General features: G+C 37.4%; 1 protein-coding gene and 1 pseudogene across 1 annotated transcript in view; both read left to right on the top strand.

The window, feature by feature from the left end:
- The window catches only part of KIF11 (kinesin family member 11), a 55,973-nt gene that overhangs the window by 14,856 nt on the left and 20,949 nt on the right, over positions 1–20,168 (top strand). Inside the window, exons 10-17 of the mRNA XM_060101975.1 lie at positions 123–211; positions 4,136–4,223; positions 4,981–5,169; positions 5,797–6,004; positions 7,241–7,413; positions 9,093–9,218; positions 13,682–13,840; positions 18,749–18,855. Coding sequence (XP_059957958.1) covers positions 123–211; positions 4,136–4,223; positions 4,981–5,169; positions 5,797–6,004; positions 7,241–7,413; positions 9,093–9,218; positions 13,682–13,840; positions 18,749–18,855 — 1,139 coding nt within the window. The remainder of the gene's footprint in view (positions 1–122; positions 212–4,135; positions 4,224–4,980; positions 5,170–5,796; positions 6,005–7,240; positions 7,414–9,092; positions 9,219–13,681; positions 13,841–18,748; positions 18,856–20,168) is intronic.
- Positions 14,745–15,698, top strand: LOC132483081 (heterogeneous nuclear ribonucleoprotein A1-like; annotated as a pseudogene).

Genomic DNA, 20,168 nt, shown 5'->3' with positions numbered 1-20,168 from the left:
TTATGACTTTTTATCATACATTTTTATGCTTTAAAAAACATAGGAGGGCTAACTTTGTTTTATTTATTGCATATCCTCCCCAAACTGAAGTGCTAAATTGACATGACATTCTTCTTACATAGGAGTATACAGAAGAGATAGAGCGTCTGAAACGAGATCTTGCTGCAGCCCGTGAAAAAAATGGAGTGTACATTTCTGAAGAAAATTTCAGGTAAGCCCTTGGCTATGGGAATTAATTTCTAAGAGTAAGCACTTTCTGGTAATAGGCTGTTTGAAGTGCCTCCTATAGGTGCTGCTTTTCATTTTGACATTAACAAGTAGTTATGAAACAGTTTAAAACTCTTTTTATGTAACTTTATTTGTAGATAATGATAGATTCATATGAAGTTGTAAGAAGAGTACAGAGGTCCCATGTATTTTTCACCCAGTTTCCCACATCTTAAGTAACTGTACAGTATCAAAACTGGGAAATTGACACTAGTACAGTGTGTGTGTATAATTCTACCTCATTTTATCACATTTGTAGATTTGCTATAGCTCTACAGTTAAGATGCAGATTTATCCTATCATTACAAACATCTTGCTCTTGCTACCCCTCTATAGTCATATTCATTAACCCTTCTTCCCCAATGATTCCTAACCCCTGGCAACCACTAATCTGTTCACTTTTTTTAAAAAAATTTATTTATTTATTTATTTGGCTGTGTCGGGTCTTTGTTGCGGCACGCAGGATCTTAGTTGCAGCACATGGGCTTCTCTCTAGTTGTGGCATGCAGGCTCAGTAGTTGTGGCATGCAGGCTTAGTTGCCCTGCAGCATGTGGGATCTTAGTTCCCCAACCAGGGCTCGAACCCGTGTCCCCTGCATTGGAAGGCAGATTCTTAACCACTGGACCACCAGGGAAGTCCCTCTGTTCACTTTTTAACCCTGGAGTAGTTTGTTTCAAGGAAAGCTTCTACTGAAGCTTTATGTAGAAACAACAATAATAACAGAGGCAGAAGACAAGTGGGATGCTAAGGATTATAACTTGAAAATTCCTGAATGCGTTTATCCTTGAAGATACTAAGGAGGGTGACTTTCACAGGGCATTTTTGATAATAACCAAAAGCATTTTAATATAACCTTTTACTCTTTTATAGATGTTACATTACATGATCATTCTAATGGTATATAAATCATTTAATAAACTAATTTTTTCCATTTATTTTCAATTACCATAATGTGCTATATCCTCCTGATTGTTGTTCATATGTTAGTTTTAGAAATGCTCAAATTTATATTGTGTATTGTAGGGTATTAAACAATAATTCTCCTTTTATTCTTCCTATGTGACTTTAGTTTTGTTCCTTTCATGGCCCATACTCAGTTGGCAAAAACATTTTTACAAAAATCTTTTGTAAGTTTGCACTTAATTCTTAAACTTGATATTTTAAAATGTTTTCTTTTTTCTGTTTCTCTGGTTTTCAGATATACTCCTCTACCATACACACTAGTGCTGCATTATTTTTTTTCAAGTGTTCACTTTACAGGTGCCCCTATTTCTATCATTTTAATATTTTTTATATGTTATGTCTTATTCAATAAAAACATTTTATATTTTAAGTTTGGTATCAGAATGCTAGAAAACCCAACTTAAACTGACTTAAAACAGCAAGGATATTTAGTCCAGTAACTCAAGGATCCTGTTTCCTGTCCTGAGTGGTAACTTTCTTCTAGGGCTAGCTGTTTTCAGGGAAGATGGTCAGCAGCAGAACAGCTACCTTCTGTCGTTCATGTCTCATGTGGATGAGAGGCTGCCTGTCCTTTAACCATCAAAACTGGCCAGGGGAACATCACTTGTTGATTAGTTTAGTCCTCAGTTATGTCCTTGTATGAACCAATACAAAGGCAAAGGAGTTGAATTTCCCTGATTGTCTTGAGCCAGTCAGGCTTATTCCCTGGATTTAGGGATGGATTTAGCGCCCCCCCACCCCCACCCCGCCATACAGGTTGGCTGCTGTACAGTCAGGGAAGAGTAATTTCCCAGAGGAAATCTGGGTGCTGGAAATAGGTGCTTAGTAGGCAACCATTGGATATCTACAAGTGGTTTTGTCTCTTGATTTGCTAATATGGTATCTTCTGCTGTTAATAGTTAAACATTGGACACTGCAGACTAATTTTCTTATCTTCTGTTCATCTCTTTGATGTAGTTTAGATTAAGAAATAACTTTAGTTTGTTCATCACATTATTTTAAGGACAGTGTTTACTCATAATAGGCATGAGGCATGATCTGAAATAAAGTTAATTCTGAAAAAGCTCTTAGAATTATTATACCTTAAGTCAGAGAAGGATCACAAAAGCTGCAGCCAACGTTTAAACATTTATCCCAAGTTTAATAGACCTTTTAAAACTATATCAAAATTATATCATTTCCTCTAGCCTCTGCCTACTCCAGCTGGCCTGCCATAGCCAGCCAGCACATGCTGTCTGCACAGGGGATGTGTCTATACAAGGCCATCCATGCCTTTAAGCCTGGGAGAGGTAGTATACTAATTTGAAAAGATATATGTTCCCATATGTTCATTGCAGCACCATTTATAATAGTTAAGATGTGGAACCAACCTAAGTGTCCATTGACAGATGAATAAAGAAGATGTGATACATAAATAATGAAATACTACACAGCCATGAAAAAGAATGAAATCTTGCCATTAATGACACCATGGATAGATCTAGAGGGTATTATGCTAAGTGAAATGAGTCAGATAAAAACAAATTTATGATTTCACTTATATGTCGAATCTAAAAAACCAAACAAATGAACAAACATAATAAAACAGAAACAGACTCATAGATACAGAGGACAAATTGGTGGTTCCCAGTGAGGAGGGTGGTGAGGGAGTGGGCAAAAGAGGTGAAGGGGATTAAGGGGTACAAAATTCCAGTTATATAAGTCAGTCACAGGGATGTAATGTAAAGCATAGGGAATATAGTCAACAATATTGTAATAACTTTATATGATGACAGATGGTAACTAGACTTATTGTGGTGACCATTTTGTGATGTATAAAAATATCAAATCACTATGTTGTACACCTGAAACTAATATAATATTGTAAGTCAATTATACTTCAATTAAAAATTATTTATCAAAACTATATCATTCATTAAATAACAATGTTGCATTCCTCTTGTATATTCAGTATAGGAAAAGCATTTTAAATATCCCATTCTACTTTAAAGAGCTATTTCCAATAAAGAACTAATAGTTATCAAAAGACTGTTAGAATTAACTCTCTTCTTATATTTCAGTTCTGTCTTTTCCTTTAATTAACAATATCTCTAGCTAATAATTTGAGGAAATCTACATTCTTAAAATTCTTTGCCATTTAAGCACAGTGTGGAATAGAAAACGATTGGTAGTTATGAGGGAACTAGAAGAAGGCAAAAGATAGCACTGACTTCTGAAACTTGCTAATGCTCAAAAAATCAGAGAGCCCCATTAAAGCAGACCAGATCTGGTCCAAAATGTCAGTAGTGCTAAGGCTGAGGAACTGTGCTTTAGAGAATAATCGTTTATCTCATGAGGACTTTTGCGGTGGTGTGACAGTGATATGTGTGTTGGGGTGTGTATTGGGGTACGGGTGCTGGGGGCAGGGGAGTGTAATTGCTCTATATACATACTTTAGTTTCCCAGGTTTTCGCCCCTTATCTCACCCCTTCCTCCTGTGACACCTGATGCCTTCACATCACAAACCTCTCCTGGATTCTCTGTGTCTTGTTTATACTTCATATTCCTGATTCCTGATAGACACCTAGCTGTATGTCCCACCTCTACTGTTTTTATGTGGGTTATAATCTTCTGTCATCTTTGTAGCTTCTCAAATTATATGTACACACATGATTTTTCCCCCTCATAGGTAGGGATTCTCAGTTTCAAAATGGAGAAAACAAGAAAAAGCCTATTTATAAACCAAGGACAAAGAATACATTTGTTTTCTGCACTTAGTATCTATCGCTTGACACTTAGGCATCATTGTCATGATAGTGATAAATGGTAGAGATTATATGTAACTGCCTCAATTGTGTTAGAAGAAATTTTATAAGAATTAGGAAAAAATATTAACTGTCAAACTCCTTTTAAATTTTATTTTAGAGCCATGAGTGGAAAACTAACTGTTCAAGAAGAACAAATTGTAGAATTGCTTGAAAAAATTGCTGCTGTTGAGGAAGAACTAAGTAGGGTAAGCATTCAAAACTGTATTGAATGTCATGCAAAAAGCAAGTATTAAAAGACAATTTCAGAAGGTGAGGGACCTGATATTTTTTCTTTAAGATTTTTTTTTCTTGCTGACCTTTAAACTAAAAGTAAGTTGTATCACAATTTTTTTACTATCATCAATGATAATGAAGAAGCTGACTATTTTGACACTTATATTAATGCAACATTTTAAGAAATTAACTGAATTGTACAATTTAATGTTAAAGCTAAATAGTGAATGCTGAGACATTTTCATCAACATGTTTATCAGCTGAGGAAATGCAGATGTTGGGAGAAACCAGATGTTAAATAACTAAGGTAGAAAGAAAGACCTGACCCTTCAGTGCCACCCTCACACTGGCAGTGTTGGAAGGAATCTGAAGAATTAACACCACTCCATTATACCTATTACGTGTTTTTTGTCTGTTTGTTTGTTGCATGGCTTGTGCGATCTTAGTTCCCTAACCCGGGATCAAACCTGTGCCCCCTGCACTGGAAGCGCAGAGTCCTAACCCTGGACTGCCAGGGGACTACCCTGTTACTTGTTTTTAATGAATTTATAGGAAGAAACCAGATGCGATATAAAATGTTCTAACCTACCTGGTAACTTGTTACAACTTTTACATGGAAATAATTTGTTTGGTTCTTCTAATATTATATTGTGAACTAGCCAGGTATCTCAAAAACCAGTTCAGCATTTTTTAATTCTTAAAAAAAAATGTTTAATGTGTTATATATAGGTTACAGAATTGTTTATGGATAACAAAAATGAACTTGACCAGTATAAATCTGACCTGCAAAATAAGACACAGGAACTTGAAACCACTCAAAGACATTTACAAGAAACTAAATTACAGCTTGTTGAAGAAGAATATTTCACGTCAGCTTTGGAAAATACTGAGGAGAAACTTCATGATACTGCCAGCAGGGTTTGTCCTTTGTTTTAATTTGTACTTGCATTAAAGAAAGTAAAGAATGGGTAGAAGTAACTCTTAGCTGAAGCGTTAATTGTGAAATTCTATTTATTCACCCCAAATGATATTCCATCCATTTAAGAAACATTATTTTACTCTTTCGTCTAAATTTTCTTCACTAGAGATGTTAATTTAAGAAAAAACTATTCCTAAAGTTTTGAAAATAGAACATGACTTTAATATACTTTTTGGATGTTTAGAATAATGGTGTTGTAATGCTTTACCTGTGGTCATGGTTGAGATTAATCAGTCTTCAAGAATTTAGTATCTTCTAATGAGTATTCAATTTTTTATTAGGTGTACTTTTCTAGGAATTAGTAACACATAATGGGGAAAAAAATTTGTAAGGGAGCATAATTACTAAAATAGATTGGCAAAATCAGTTTTCCTTGTCTAGATGGCTAGGGGAGGGGAAATAAACATTCCTGGATAAATTAGCATAATTTAAAATTTTCTTCTGATACAATATATAAAATTTACTAGTTCTTATCAGGAGAAATCCTTATGAAGCACAGATATTTTCATTAGACTGCTTTTGTCATATCCATCTTATCAACATTTATTTTTAAAAATCATATATAGTTGCTTAACACAGTTGAAGAAGCTACAAAAGATGTATCTGGTCTCCATTCTAAACTGGATCGTAAGAAGGCAGTTGATCAGCACAATGCAGAAGCTCAGGATATTTTTGGCAAAAACCTGAATAGTCTGTTTAATAGTATGGAAGAATTAATTAAGGATGGCAGCACAAAACAAAAGGCCATGCTAGAAGTTCATAAAACCTTGTTTGGTAAGTTCAGGCATTTCTAATTCTAATCTCTGTGTGTTTAGTGTGAGACTAATTTCAAAGCTGATAATTAAATAACATAAAGACTCAGGTGACAGTGTCGGTAGTCCCCTCCAATGCACACACTATCTATTCAGACTAGGGATTAATGCCTTTGAATTAAAACAAATGTTAGTTGAGTTTTTTCTATAAAACTCATATTACATACCTTGTTACAGATCTTGGGTCTCCTTATTGAAATTTTCTGCGCATAAACATTCTCTAACTTTTTTTTCTTTTGAGAATGTGTATTTTGAACGTTTGCTATATTGTCAGAATATGTGGGTATTATTTTTAACCATAACCATTGTTGTTATCTTCATTTAGGAAAGTAAGTATCCATTCGTTTATTATTATTATTATTTTAAATTTATGTATGTATGTATGTATGTATATATGGCTGTGTTGGGTCTTCATTGCTGCGTGCGGGCTTTCTCTAGTTGTGGCAAGCCGGGGCTACTCTTCATTGCCATGTGCGGGCTTCTCGTTGCGGTGGCTTTTCTTATTGCGGAGTGTGGGCTCTAGGCTCCTGGGCTTCAGTAGTTGTGGCACACGGGCTCAGTAGTTGTGGCTCACGGGCTCTAGAGCACGGGCTCAGTAGTTGTGGTGCACAGGCTGAGTTGCTCCCTGGCATGTGGGATCTTCCCGGACAAGGGCTCGAACCTGTGTCCCCTGCGCTGGCAGGCGGATTCTTAACCACTGCGCCACCAGGGAAGTCCCCCATTTGTTTATTATTAAAGTATTGTCTTCACTATAGAAAAGTTGGAAGATGCAGAAATGTAAAAAATTGTAAAAATCACCTAGAGTCTAGTCACTCTAAGCTAACCACTAAAAATTTTGTTTATTGATTTCTAGTTTCTCTTCTTTAACCTCTTTTATTTACAGTAATACTGTGTATTACCTTCAGTTAGAGATTAGTTTTTAGAATATTCTAACTCTTGATTTACACTGAGTTACAGTTTTGGGTCTGATACATCTACAGATGTGCCAAGTGCTTACTGAGTACTGCAGGGACATATTTAATTTAAATTTACAATAATTCCATGCTTATGTAGTGATCCAATTATTTTAAGCTTATTTGTTATTACAAATTTCCACAACAAGGATAGAATTTTGCCAACCTCTTTGAAGGTTGTATTTGTATTTAAATATATTTATTGCCAAGTTTAAATCTTCTTTTTCTTTTTCTTTTTGGTATAGGTAACCTGCTGTCTTCCAGTGTCTCTGCATTAGACACGATTACTACAACAGCACTTGGATCTCTCACATCTATTCCAGAAAATGTGTCTACACTTGTTTCTCAGATTTCTAATGTGATATTAAAAGAACAATCATTAGCAGCAGAAAGTAAAACTGTACTTCAGAAATTGATTGTTAGTAAATCTCTTATTTTTAAAGGGTTACATTTGATAAGTCTTCAAAAACAATGTTAACTGCTATTCTTTCATCTTAAGCTTTATTAGACACAATGGTAAACATATCACTTTAAGAGAGTAGGTTTATATTTTTAAAGGCAAATCTCTTCACTGTTCTTTCTCCCAGAAAGATTAATTTCCAAACACATATATACAACTTTTGGAACTTTTTTCACTTACATCCTATAACATAAAGAGTAGGAGTTAGTAAGCCTTTTAATGACTAGAAAGAGTAGGTTTAGCTCCACATGAATTCAAGGGACCCAGGTCTTCTTAGCTGGCTCAGAAATTGGTCATTCTTCTTTTCCTCAAGGGTCCTGGAATAGTCATGCTAATGTTACACCGACCCAACCAGGAGATATTAGGTAGTTAATTTTAAAACTACAGAAATACAGAAAAATTTGCAAGAAAAATGACTTACAGAATTTGGAGAACGTATATAATAATTTGTGGGGTCAGATATGTGTGATAAAGCCCTTCTGGCCTTTAACTGTGAGGCTGTTTTTCATAATTCTATAGAAGCCAGCCATCTAATTACACAATGTTGTTTACCTTTTCCATACTTGATTTGTATGTACCCTTTATTTTGTAATTGTATCATTTGTCTAGGAAGTTCTTGGTCATCTCACTTTTTTTTCTTTGTACAGGATCTCTGCCTCCCTTTTTGAGTTTAACAATATTTGTTGAACATTTTCCAAGTGAATACTGCAAATGTTCACTGACACTGCCTAAATTCAGTGCTGTATGACATTATTTGGTAGATTTCTTCAGTCACCCAAATTTAACAAAGTTAAAAGATACTCTGTTGGTACTAACTTTTTGGAAATTGATTCATTTGCTAAATGGTAGTCTGTATTTATTGATGTCTTCCTATCAAGCTATAAGGCAAGCTTGAGTCTGAAGAGATGATTGCTGCTCCCTCAGAATGAGTTGAAATTAGTATGCTCACTCTTCTTTCAAAAGAAAACCAGTACCCTTTTAAGTATTTACTAATTATTTCTGTTATAGTTCCTCATTCTTGCCCTAGTAAAAGGAGCTTGGTTCAGAATTTTTTCTTCTTTTTATAAAAATTCCCAATCTACAGTACTTTCTCAACTTTTCTATGTAACTTGACAAGAACAAGAACCTTGACAAGTTCTTCTGATACAATAGGATATAAGTCGCCAGGTCTTCAAATTTAAATACCTCCAGCCCAAAGCCTACTTTTGAAGACTATTTGGTTTCAGCCTTTTTGACTTAGTAATCTAAACTTGTTTGAAATTTATTTCATTAAAATATAGTTGTAGGTGTTTTTTTTCTTCCTTTGTTTGCAATGCTGAAATCTTATCAAATGACTGTCATTTTCCCCTCATCTGAATTCTTCTGACTTCTGTTGCAGTAGACTGTTTAAAAATCTATTGTACATCAAGTGACCATTTTCATAATTACTGTATGCAGGATTAAGTGATTTATGATGAATATAAACTCTAGTAATAAATAGGCTCTGTACGGTATACAGAATAGAGAATGGATACTTAGGATTTTAATATGCATGTGTTTAGTTAACACAGTATTTAAGATATTATCATTTAACCAGCCAGATTTATGGAAGTGAAAATATTCTTTTTAAAGAGTTGTTTGTTTATTTTCAAAACCAGAATGTACTTAAGAGTGACCTCCTCAGTTCACTGGAAACAGTTTTATCCCCCACTGTGGTATCTATACTGGAAATCAATAGTCAACTAAAGCATATTTTCAAGACTTCATTGATACTGGCTAATAAGGTAACAAATATTCTTATTATCTCAAATTGTTGTTTAAGAAAGAAACTCTATCTGTGGCCACATCTAGAGAGATGTCTACATGTAAAACCCATGGGTTGTGAGAAGGAATCTGGAAGAGGGAGGAGATAGGATGCTCTGCCATTGATGTGGTCAGCAGAATCATGGTGAAGAAAAATGAGAGGGAATGATCTTCAAGATAAATATTTAACTTCACATAGTAACATATATAGCGGACTATCATATGGTGGGTGAGGAAGAAATACATATGAACGTATACCCATATATTTTTTGCTCTAGTTCTGTGAAAAATGCCAGTGGTAGTTTGATAGGGATTGCATTGAATCTGTAGATTGCTTTCGGTAGTAGAGTCATTTTCTCAATGTTGATCTTCCAATCCAAGAACATGGTATATCTCTCCATCTATTTGTATCATCTTTAATTTCTTTCATCAGTGTCTTATAGTTTTCTGAGTACATGTCTTTTGTCTCCTTAGGGTTTATTCCTAGGTATTTTATTCTTTTTGCTGCAGTGGTAAATGGGAGTGTTTCCTTAATTTCTCTTTCAGATTTTTCATCATTAGTGTATAGGAATGCAAGAGATTTCTGTGCATTAATTTTGTATCCTGCAACTTTACCAGGTTCATTGATTAGCTCTAGTAGTTTTCTGGTAGCATCTTTAGGATTCTTTATAGTGTCATGTCTCTGCAAACAGTGACAGCTTTGCTTCTTCTTTTCCGATTTGTATTCCTTTTATTTCTTTTTCTTCTCTGATTGTTGTGGCTAAAACTTCCAAAACTATGTTGAATAATAGCAGTGAGAGTGGACAGCCTTGTCTTGTTCCTGATCTTAGAGGAAGTGGTTTCAGTTTTTCACCACTGAAAACGATGTTGGCTGTGGGTTTGTCATATATAGCCTTTAGTATGTTGAGGTAATTCCCTCTAGGCCTACCTTCTGGAGGGTTTTTTATCATAAATGGGTGTTGAATTTTGTCAAAAGCTTTTTCTACATCTATTGAGGTGATCATATGGTCTTTCTCCTTCAATTTGTTAATATGGTTTATCACTGATTGATTTGCGTATACTGAAGAATCCCTGCATTACTGGGATAAACCCCACTTGATCATGGTGTATGATCCTTTTAATGTGCTGCTGGAATCTGTTTGCTAGTATTTTGCTAAGGATTTTTGTATCTATGTTCATCAGTGATATTGGCCTGTGGTTTTCTTTCTTTGTGACATCTTTGTCTGGTTTTGGTATCAGCGTGATGGTGGCCTCATAGAATGAGTTTGGGAGTGTTCCTCCCTCTGCTGTATTTTGGAAGAGTTTGAGAAGGATAGATGTTAGCTCTTCTCTAAATGTTTGATAGAATTCACCTGTGAAGCCATCTTGCCCTGGGCTTTCTTTGTTGGAAGATTTTTTTTTTAACATCTTTCTTGGCGTGTTGGAAGATTTTTAATCACAGTCTCAATATCAGTGCTTGTGACTGGTCTGTTGATATTTTCTATTTCTTCCTGGTTCAGTCTCGGAAGGTTGTGCTTTTCTAAGAATTTGTCCATTTCTTCCAGGTTGTCCATTTTATTGGCATAGGGTTGCTCGTAGTAATCTCTCATGATCCTTTGTATTTCTGCAGTGTCAGTTGTTACTTCTCCTTTTTCATTTCTAATTCTATTGATTTGAGTCTTCTCCCTTTTTTTCTTGATGAGTATGGCTAATGGTTTATCAATTTTGTTTATCTTCTCAAAGACCCAGCTTTTAGTTATATTGATCTTTGTTATTGTTTCCTTTATTTCTTTTTCATTTATTTCTGATCTGATCTTTATGATTTCTTTCCTTTTGCTAACTTTGGGGTTTTTTTGTCCTTCTTTCTTTAATTGCTTTAGGTGTAAGGTTAGGTTGTTTATTTGAGATGTTTCTTGTTCCTTGAGGTAGGCTTGTATTGCTATAAACTTCCCTCTTAGAACTGCTTTTGCTGCATCCCATTGGTTTTGGTCATCATGTTTTCATTGTCATTTGTTTCTAGGTATTTTTTGATTTCCTCTTTGATTTCTTCAGTGATCTCTTGGTTATTTAGTAGTGTATTGTTTAGCCTCCACATGTTTGTATTTTTTACAGATTTTTTTTCCTGTAATTGAAATCTAGTCTCATAGTGTTGTGGTCAGAAAAGATACGTGATACGATTTCGATTTTCTTAAAGTTACCAAGGCTTGATTTGTGACCCAAGATATGATCTATCCTGGAGAATGTTCCATGAGCACTTGAGAAGGAAGTGTATTCTGTTGTTTTTGGATGGAATGTCCTATAAATATCAATTAAGTCCATCTTATTTAATGTATCATTTAAAGCTTGTGTTTCCTTATTTATTTTCATTTTGGATGATCTGTCCATTGGTGAAAGTGGGGTGTTAAAGTCCCCTACTAGATCGTGTCACTGTCGATTCCCGTTTTATGGCTGTTAGTATTTGCCTTATGTATTGAGGTGCTCCTATGTTGGGTGCATAAATATTTACAATTGTTATATCTTCTTCTTGGATTGATCCCTTGATCATTATGTAGTGTCCTTCTATGTTTCTTGTAATAGTCTTTATTTTAAAGTCTATTTTGTCTGATATGAGAATTGCTACTCTAGCTTTCATTTGATTTTCATTTGCATGGTATATCATTTTTCCATCCCCTCACTTTCAGTCTGTATGTGTCCCTAGGTCTGAAATGGGTATCTTGTAGACAGCATATATACAGGTCTTGTTTCTGTATCCATTCAGCCAGTCTGTGCCTTTTGGTTGGAGCATTTAATCCATTTACATTTAAGGTAGTTATGGATATGTATGTTCCTATTATCATTTTCTTAATTGTCCTGAGTTTGTTATTGTAGGTCTTTTCCTTCTTTTGTGTTTCTTGCCTAGGGAAGTTCCTTTAGCATTTGTTGTAAAGCTGGTTTGGTGGTGCTGAATTCTCTTAGCTTTTGCTTGTCTGAAAAAGTTTTAATTTTTCCGTTGAATCTGAATGAGATCCTTGCTGGGTAGAGTATTCTTGGTTGTAGGTTTTTCCCTTTTATCACTTTAAATATGTCCTGCCACTCCCTTCTGGCTTGCAGAGTTTCTGCTGAAAGATCAGCTGTTAACTTTATGGAGATTCCCTTGTATGTTATTTGTCGTTTTTCCCTTGCTGCTTTTAATATTTTTTCTTTGTATTTAAGTTTTGATCATTTGATTAATATGTGTCTTGGCATGTTTCTCCTTGGATTTATTCTGTATGGGACCCTCTGTGCTTCCTGGACTTGATTGACTATTTCCTTCCCATATTAGGGACGTTTTCAACTATAATCTCTTCAAATATTTTCTCCGTCCCTTTCTTTTTCTCTTCTTCTTCTGGGACCCCTGTGATTCAAATGTTGTTGTGTTTAGTGTTGTCCCAGATGTCTCTGAGACTGTCTTCGATTCTTTTCATCCTTTTTTCTTTATTCTGCTCCGTAGTAGTTATTTCCACTGTTTTATCTTCCAGGTCACTTATCTGTTCTTCTGCCTCAGTTATTCTGCTACTGATTCCTTCTTGAGAATTTTAAATTTCATTAATTGTGAAATTTCATTTATTGTGTTGTTCATCATTGTTTGTTTGCTTTTTAGTTCTTCTAGGTCCTTGTTAAACGTTTCTTGTATTTTCTCCATTCTATTTCCAAGATTTTGGATCTTCTTTACTATCATTACTCTGAATTCTTTTTCAGGTATACTGGCTACTTCCTCTTCATTTGTTTGGTCTGGTGGGTTTTTACCTTGCTCCTTCATCTGCTGTGTGTTTCTCATTTTGCTTAACTTACTGTGTTTGGGCTCTCCTTTACACAGGCTGCAAGTTCGTAGTTCCCGTTGTTTTTGGTGTCTGCCCCCAGTGGCTAAGATTGGTTCAGTGGGTTGTGTAGGCTTCCTCGTGGAGGGGACTGGTGCCTGTGTTCTGGTGGATGAGGCTGGATCTTGTCTTCCTGGTGGCTAGGACCACGTCTGGTGGTGTGTTTTGGGGTGTCTGTGAGCTTATTATGATTTTAGGCAGCCTCTCTGCTAATGGGTGGGGTTGTGTTCCTGTCTTGCTAGTTGTTTGGCATAGGGAATCCAGCACTGTAGCTTGCTGGTCATTGAGTGGACCTGGGTCTTAGCGTCGAGTTGGAGATCTCTGGGAGAGCTTTCGCTGTTTGGTATTACGTGGAGCCGGGAGGTCTCTGGTGGTCCAGTGTCCTGAACTCGGCTCTCCCACCTCAGAGGCACAGGCCTGACACCCGGCCGGAGCACCAAGACCCTGTCAGCCACACGGCTTTTGGGAAGTCTGAGGTCTTGTGCCAGCGTTCAGTAGGTGTTCTGTAGGAGTTGTTCCACATGTAGATGTATTTCTGATGTATTTGTTGGGAGGAAGGTGATCTCCATATCTTACTCCTCCGCCATCTGGAAGGTCTCCTCGAAATTAATTTTTTTTTTTCTTCAAAGATAGAAGATCAGAAGAAGGAAATGGATGGCTTTCTCAGTACACTGCGTAACAATCTACACGAACTAAAAGAAGATACAATTTCTTCCTTGGCTGAAACACAGAAGCTATGTGAAAACTTAACTGAAGACCTGAAGACAATAAAGAAAATCCATTCACAGGTATCTTGTTTAGATGATTTAAGGAGTGTAAAAAAAAAGTATTATGATCTTTAACTTGATAATCCCTGTTACAGACTGAAAGCTATATAACTAAATTAGAATCCTGAAAATACCGTAGCCTCTTTTGCTTATAACAGTAATTAATGTGAAATAATTGAGAGTACTTCTCTTGATTAGTTAATATTTGATGATTTGCTACATGTAGAGCCCTATTCTAAAGCACAATAAGACATACAGTCCTTTCCTCACATTGAGAAGAAAGATGAACTACAGAAATATACCATCAGGAGTACAATTAGAAGAAAATGGTCATAGTATTTAAAATGAACATGTATCTACATTTTAACTTGATAATTTTTGTTGTTTTTGTGTTTAATGTAACATGGATAGTTATTCTCTTTCACAGACTATTCCCTGCTTTCTTTTAATATTTTTGTCTCATCAGTATCAGGCATTTAAATTGTAGTACAATGATACAATTCTTAATTTTTATTGATAAATGTAATTTATGACTTGCTTCATGTAAACTATTCCTCAGTATATGACGCTTTAAATCAAAACCAAACCTTCAAGCCAGGCAAGTCATAATCTATAAATATCAGATATATGGAAAATAATTTCTGGTATTCTTAAGCCTTTAGTAATGAATTCTGAAGTTCTGTTAAATGAGGCTATTACTACATGACGGAACTCTTTGGTCAGTGAAACTGTTGACATGGTTTAGTGACCAGTAAAGAATTCTTTGTTTTGGAAAGTGAGGGAAAGGGAATTCATATCCATGTCACCTGAAATGAGAAGGGAAACACATCTAAGGTTTTTAGATAAGAATTAAAGCAACTTTAGCTTTCTGCCCATGGACGCCACCGAGCAAGCATTGTTAAAGTCTCCCCCCTCCAGGGCCTTCATGTCTAAGTCAGAGTCACCCGAAGAGCCCGAACAGCTGCGGAAGCTCTTCATCGGAGGTTTGAGCTTTGAAACAACCGATGAGAGCCTGAGGAGCCATTGTGAGCAGTCAGGAGCGCGCACAGACTGTGTGGTAACAAGGGATCCAAGCACCAGGCACTCAGAGGCTTCTGGGTTGTCACGTATGCCACTGTGGAGGAGGTGGATGCAGCCATGAAGGCAAGGCCACACGAGGTGGATGGAAGAGTTGGGGAACCAAAGAGGGCCGTCTCAAGAGAAGATTCTCAAACACCTGGTGCCCACTTAACTGTGAAAAAGATTTTTGTTGGTGGCATTAAAGAAGACATTGAAGAACATCACCTAAGAGATTATTTTGAACAGTATGGAAGTGACTGAAATCATGACTGACCAAGGCAGTGGCAAAAAGAGAGGCTTTGCTTTCGTAACCTTTGATGACCATGACTCCGTAGACAGGATTGTCATTCAGAAATACCACACTGTGAATGGCCACAACTGTGAAGTAAGGAAAGCCCTATCTCAGCAAGAGATGGCTAGCGCCTCATCCAGCCAGAGAGGTCGAAGTGGTTCTGGAAGCTTTGGTGGTGGTCGTGGAGGGGGTTTTGGTGGGAATGACAACTTTGGTCGTGGAGGGAACTTCAGTGGTCGAGCTGGCTTTGGTGACATTCATGGTGGTGGTGTCTATGGTGGCAGTGGGGACGGCTCTAATGGCTTTGGTAATGATGGGAGCACTTTTGGAGGTGGTGGAGGCTGCAATGATTTTGGCATTTACAACAATCAATCTTCAAATTTTGAACCCATAAAAGGAGGAAACTTTGGAGGCAGAAGTGCTGGCCCCTGTGGTGGTGGAGGTCAGTACTTTGCCAAACCATGAAACCAAGGTGGCTATGGCTGTTCCAGCAGCAGCAGGAGCTATGGCAGTGGCAGGAGGTTGTAATCACTGCCAGGAAACAAAGCTTAGCAGGAGAGGAGAGCCAGGGAAGTGACAGGGAAGCTACAGGGTCAACAGATTTGTGAACTCAGCAAAGCACAGTGGTGGCAGGGCCTAACTGCTACAAAGAAGACATGTTTTAGACAATACTCGTATATGGGCAAAAAAAACTCAAGGACTGCATTTGTGACTAATTGTATAACAGGCTGTTTTAGTTTCTGTTCTGTGGAAAGTGTAAAGCATTCCAACAGTGTTTTAATGTAGGATTTTTTTTTTTTGCACTCGTGCTGTTGGTTGCTAAATGTAATAGTCTGATCATGACACTGAATATACACGTCTTTTTTAAAATGTGCTGTGTGAAGTTAGTCTACTCTGAAGCCAGCTTGGTAAACTACACCAACAGTGTGAAGTTAGAATTTCTTCATGGTGATGGCAGGTTCCAAATTTATTTACAACCTGCTTGGGTGGAGAAGACATTGTCTTCAGAAACCTTAGTGTAGTCGAACTGACAGTTACTGTGTTGTGACCTGGAGTTCACAGTTAAAAGGGTCACCCAGGGCTTCCCTGGTGGTGCAGTGGTTGAGAGTCTGCCTGCCTATGCAGGGGACACGGGTTTGTGCCCCGGTCCGGGAAGATCCGACATGTTGCAGAGCTGCTAGGCCCGTGAGCCATGGCTGCTGAGCCTGCGCGTCTGGAGCCTGTGCTCCGCAACGGGAGAGGCCACAACAGTGAGAGGCCCGCGTACGGGAAAAAAAAAAAAAAAGGGTCACCCAAGCAAAGTAATGGAGTTTTTTGGTTATTAATATGATTGTTGGCACATCCTATGCAATATATCTAAATTGACTTATGGTACCAGATAAAGTTCTAGATGGGAATGAAGCTTGTGTATCATCCATTATCATGTGTAATCAATAAATGATTTAATACCCTCTTGAGGGAATTCCCTGGCATTCCAGTGGTTAGGACTTGGTGCTTTCACTGCCATGGCCCAGTTCCACCCCTGGTGGGGAAACTAAGGTTCTGCAAGCTGCACAGCACGGCTGAAAAAACAACAAAACAAAACCCTCTTGAATGGAATGAAAAAGTAAAAAAAGAAAGCAACTTTAAGATTATTTGTTTCCCTAATTGATAAGCATGAACCTTTTCAGACAAAAGGTTAATATTGGAAATCAGTACAAATGATAGTTAACATTTATTGAGCAACTCCTATGTGTTTATTCCTCCTACCAATACAGATGCAGGTTCTATTACTAGCCTAGTTTTCTAATGAGGGAACTGAGGCCTCAAGGGCATCTTACAATAGTTAGATCCCCTTATAGCCGTAGTGGTGATTATACTGCCTGAAAGGCATCCATTTTTGAGGGGCTCTTCTATATGTTTCTAGAACATATTCTTGCTGTTTGAAATTGCAACAAGTTTACCTTAAACCTGCCTAGATCTTTTTAGGTATGTAGATCAGCTTTTTATTAATTAGCTGTTTTGAAATGTTTAAAATTGGCAAGCAACTGTTTAAAAACAAACAAGGGGGCCTCCCTGGTGGCGCAAGTGGTTAAGAGTCCGCCTGCCGATGCAGGGGATACGGGTTCGTGCCCCGGTCTGGGAGGATCCCATATGCCGCGGAGCGGCTGGGCCCGTGAGCCATGGCCGCTGGGCCTGCGCATCCGGAGCCTGTGCTCCGCAACGGGAGAGGCCACAACAGTGAGAGGCCCACATACCGCAAAAAGAAAAAAACAAACAAACAAACAAACAAACAAAAAAAAACAAACAAACAAAACAGGACTTCCCTGGTGGTCCAGTGGTAAAGAATCCACCTTACAATGCGGGGGACGTGGGTTCAATCCCTGGTCAGGGATCTGGGATCCTGCATGCTGTGGGGCAACTAAGCCCGTGCGCCACAACTACTGAGCCCATGCACCTTAACTAGGGAGCCTGCGTGCCACAAACTACAGAGACCACATGGTCTGGAACTGTCGCACCACAACTAGAGAGAAGCCTGCATGCTGCAAGGAAGAGTCCACACGCCGCAATGAAAGATCCTGCATACCTCAATGAAGATTCTACATGCCGCAACTAAGACCCGACACAGCCAAAAAAAAAAAAAAAAAAAAGCTCTTAAAAACATCCTAATATTTTAAAAAAAAATCCACCTGTGCCATGAAAAGTATTTTAGCATGAGTGGTTTGACTTCCCTGGCTTAAAGAAAGCAAGTTTACTAACTGAGCTATTTCTGAGATATTCTAGAACTTGAGGTTAGTGCTAACAAACCAGTGATGTAAACTCTGAACACCTGGTTACATGTAGATAAATCTGAAAATACCTGCATTTCCCTCTACTTTGAGATTAGTAAAAATACTGACACTCTATTCATAATCAAAATGTTAGATGTATATTGTCAGCTGATGTGTTATTCAGAAATGTGTTTAAAGATCCCAAAGGATCTTTAGAGAAAAGGTTAAGCTCTATTTATTTATTTATTTGGCCACACCTCGAGGCTTGCGGGATCTTAGTTCCCCAACCAGGGATTGAACCCACACCCTTGGCAGTGAAAGCACAGTGTCCCAATCACTGAACTGTCAGGGAATTCCCTCTATTTACATCTTATTAATATGATCCAACTAAGTTCTGTAAAATGTTTCAGCTCTGTTAACTGATAATATTTTTGGACTTCTTGACCCATTAGATTTTCAGCATTACTTTGTCTTCTAGTAGTGTTATCAGTTAAGAAGCAACTATGTATATCTGTCAAAATGGTTCTCAAACACAATGTGACATTTTGGTGTATTTGGTTAGTTTTGAGGTACTCGGAAAGTAACTTGTTACTTATAGTTAAAAGAAGAAAGTTTGCTAATTATTTACTTTTTTAGAAATGCCTGTAATATTATTATCCATTTAATATCACTTCTAGAAATCTCCTGTATGTGAGAGAGATGGAGTTAAAGATCTGTTGTCAGGAATTTTTATAATTCTCACCTATGGGAAAATACTTTATATCAGTATAGAAAAAAAGTTGAACTGTTATAATTTCAGTCTTTTCCTTCCCCACACCTTTCTTACAGGAACTTTGCCAGTTAATCAATCTTTGGAAGGAGAGATTCTGTGCTTTGGAGGAAAAGTGTGAAAACATGTGGAAACCACTTAGCAGTGTTCAAGAAAATACAGAGCAGTAAGATGTTTTAAAATTCTTTTTAATATATCTTTTCTGAATAAGTTACAGTCTTTATAATCTCCACTTTCCCCCAAATACTTCAGTGTGTATCCTAAAAATATAAGCTACTATCTTATATAATAATTATTTTCTTTAAAAAAATTAAAAAAAATTTTTTTGGAGTATAGTTGATTTACAATGTTGTGTTAGCTTCAGGTGTACAGCAAAGTGAATCACTTATACATATGCATGTGTCTGTTCTTTTTTAGATTCCTTTCCCATGCAGGTTATTACAGAATATTGAGTAGAGTTCCCTGTACTATATAGTAGGTCTTTATTAATTATCTATTATAATAGTTATTTTAAATTAGAAAATTAATATTGAGAACTACTATTATCTAATATACAGACCTATTTCAAATTTTGCCAATTCTCTCACTAATGTTCTTTATAAGAAAAGAAAAAGATTTTCCTCCTGGTCCAGGATTTAATTCAGGATCACACATTGCATTTAATTGTCATGTCTCTTTTTTGTTTGTTTGTTTTGTTTTGTTTTTTGTTTTGCGGTACACGGGCCTCTCACTGTTGTGATCTCTCCCATTGCGGAGCACAGGCTCTGGACGCGCAGGCTCAGCAGCCAAGGCTCACGGGCCTAGCTGCTCTGCGGCATGTGGGATCTTCCCAGACCGGGGCACGAACCCGTGTCCCCTGCATCGGCAGGCGGACTCTCAACCACTGCGCCACCAGGGAAGCCCTAATTGTCATGTCTCTTGAGTCTTCTTTAATATGGAGCAGTTCCTTAGTTTTTGTCTTTTATAGCTTTTTTTCAAAGAGCATAGAGTATTTATTTAGTACAATGTCCCTCAGTTGGGGTTGGCTTTCATGATTAGTTGCAGTTATCAAGAAAACCACAAAGGTGGTATGTTCTTAGTGCATCTCAGATATCAAGAGGTTTAACTTTGATAATTTGGTTGTAATGTTGTCCTCTAGATTTCCTTTGCAATTAATAAAGAACATAAGGGGAGATACTTTGAAACTATGTAAGTATCCTGTTCCTCTTAGAATCTGTTGATATGTATTTCTTTTTTTGGGGGGTGGTACGCGGGTCTCTCACTGCTGCGGCCTCTCCCGTTGTGGAGCACAGGCTCTGGACGCACAGGCCCAGCCGCCATGGCTCACGGGCCCAGCCGCTCCGTGGCATGTGGAATCCTCCTGGACCGGGGCATGAACCCGTGTCCCCTGCATCGGCAGGCGGACTCCTAACCACTGCGCCACCAGGGGAGCCCTTGATATGTATTTCTGATCCCATCATTCCTTCAACATTTGTTAGT

Source organism: Mesoplodon densirostris, chromosome 1, assembly GCF_025265405.1.
Source record: "Mesoplodon densirostris isolate mMesDen1 chromosome 1, mMesDen1 primary haplotype, whole genome shotgun sequence".
NCBI classification, from domain to species: Eukaryota; Metazoa; Chordata; class Mammalia; order Artiodactyla; family Ziphiidae; genus Mesoplodon; species Mesoplodon densirostris.
This window is presented reverse-complemented; position numbering and strand designations above follow the sequence as displayed.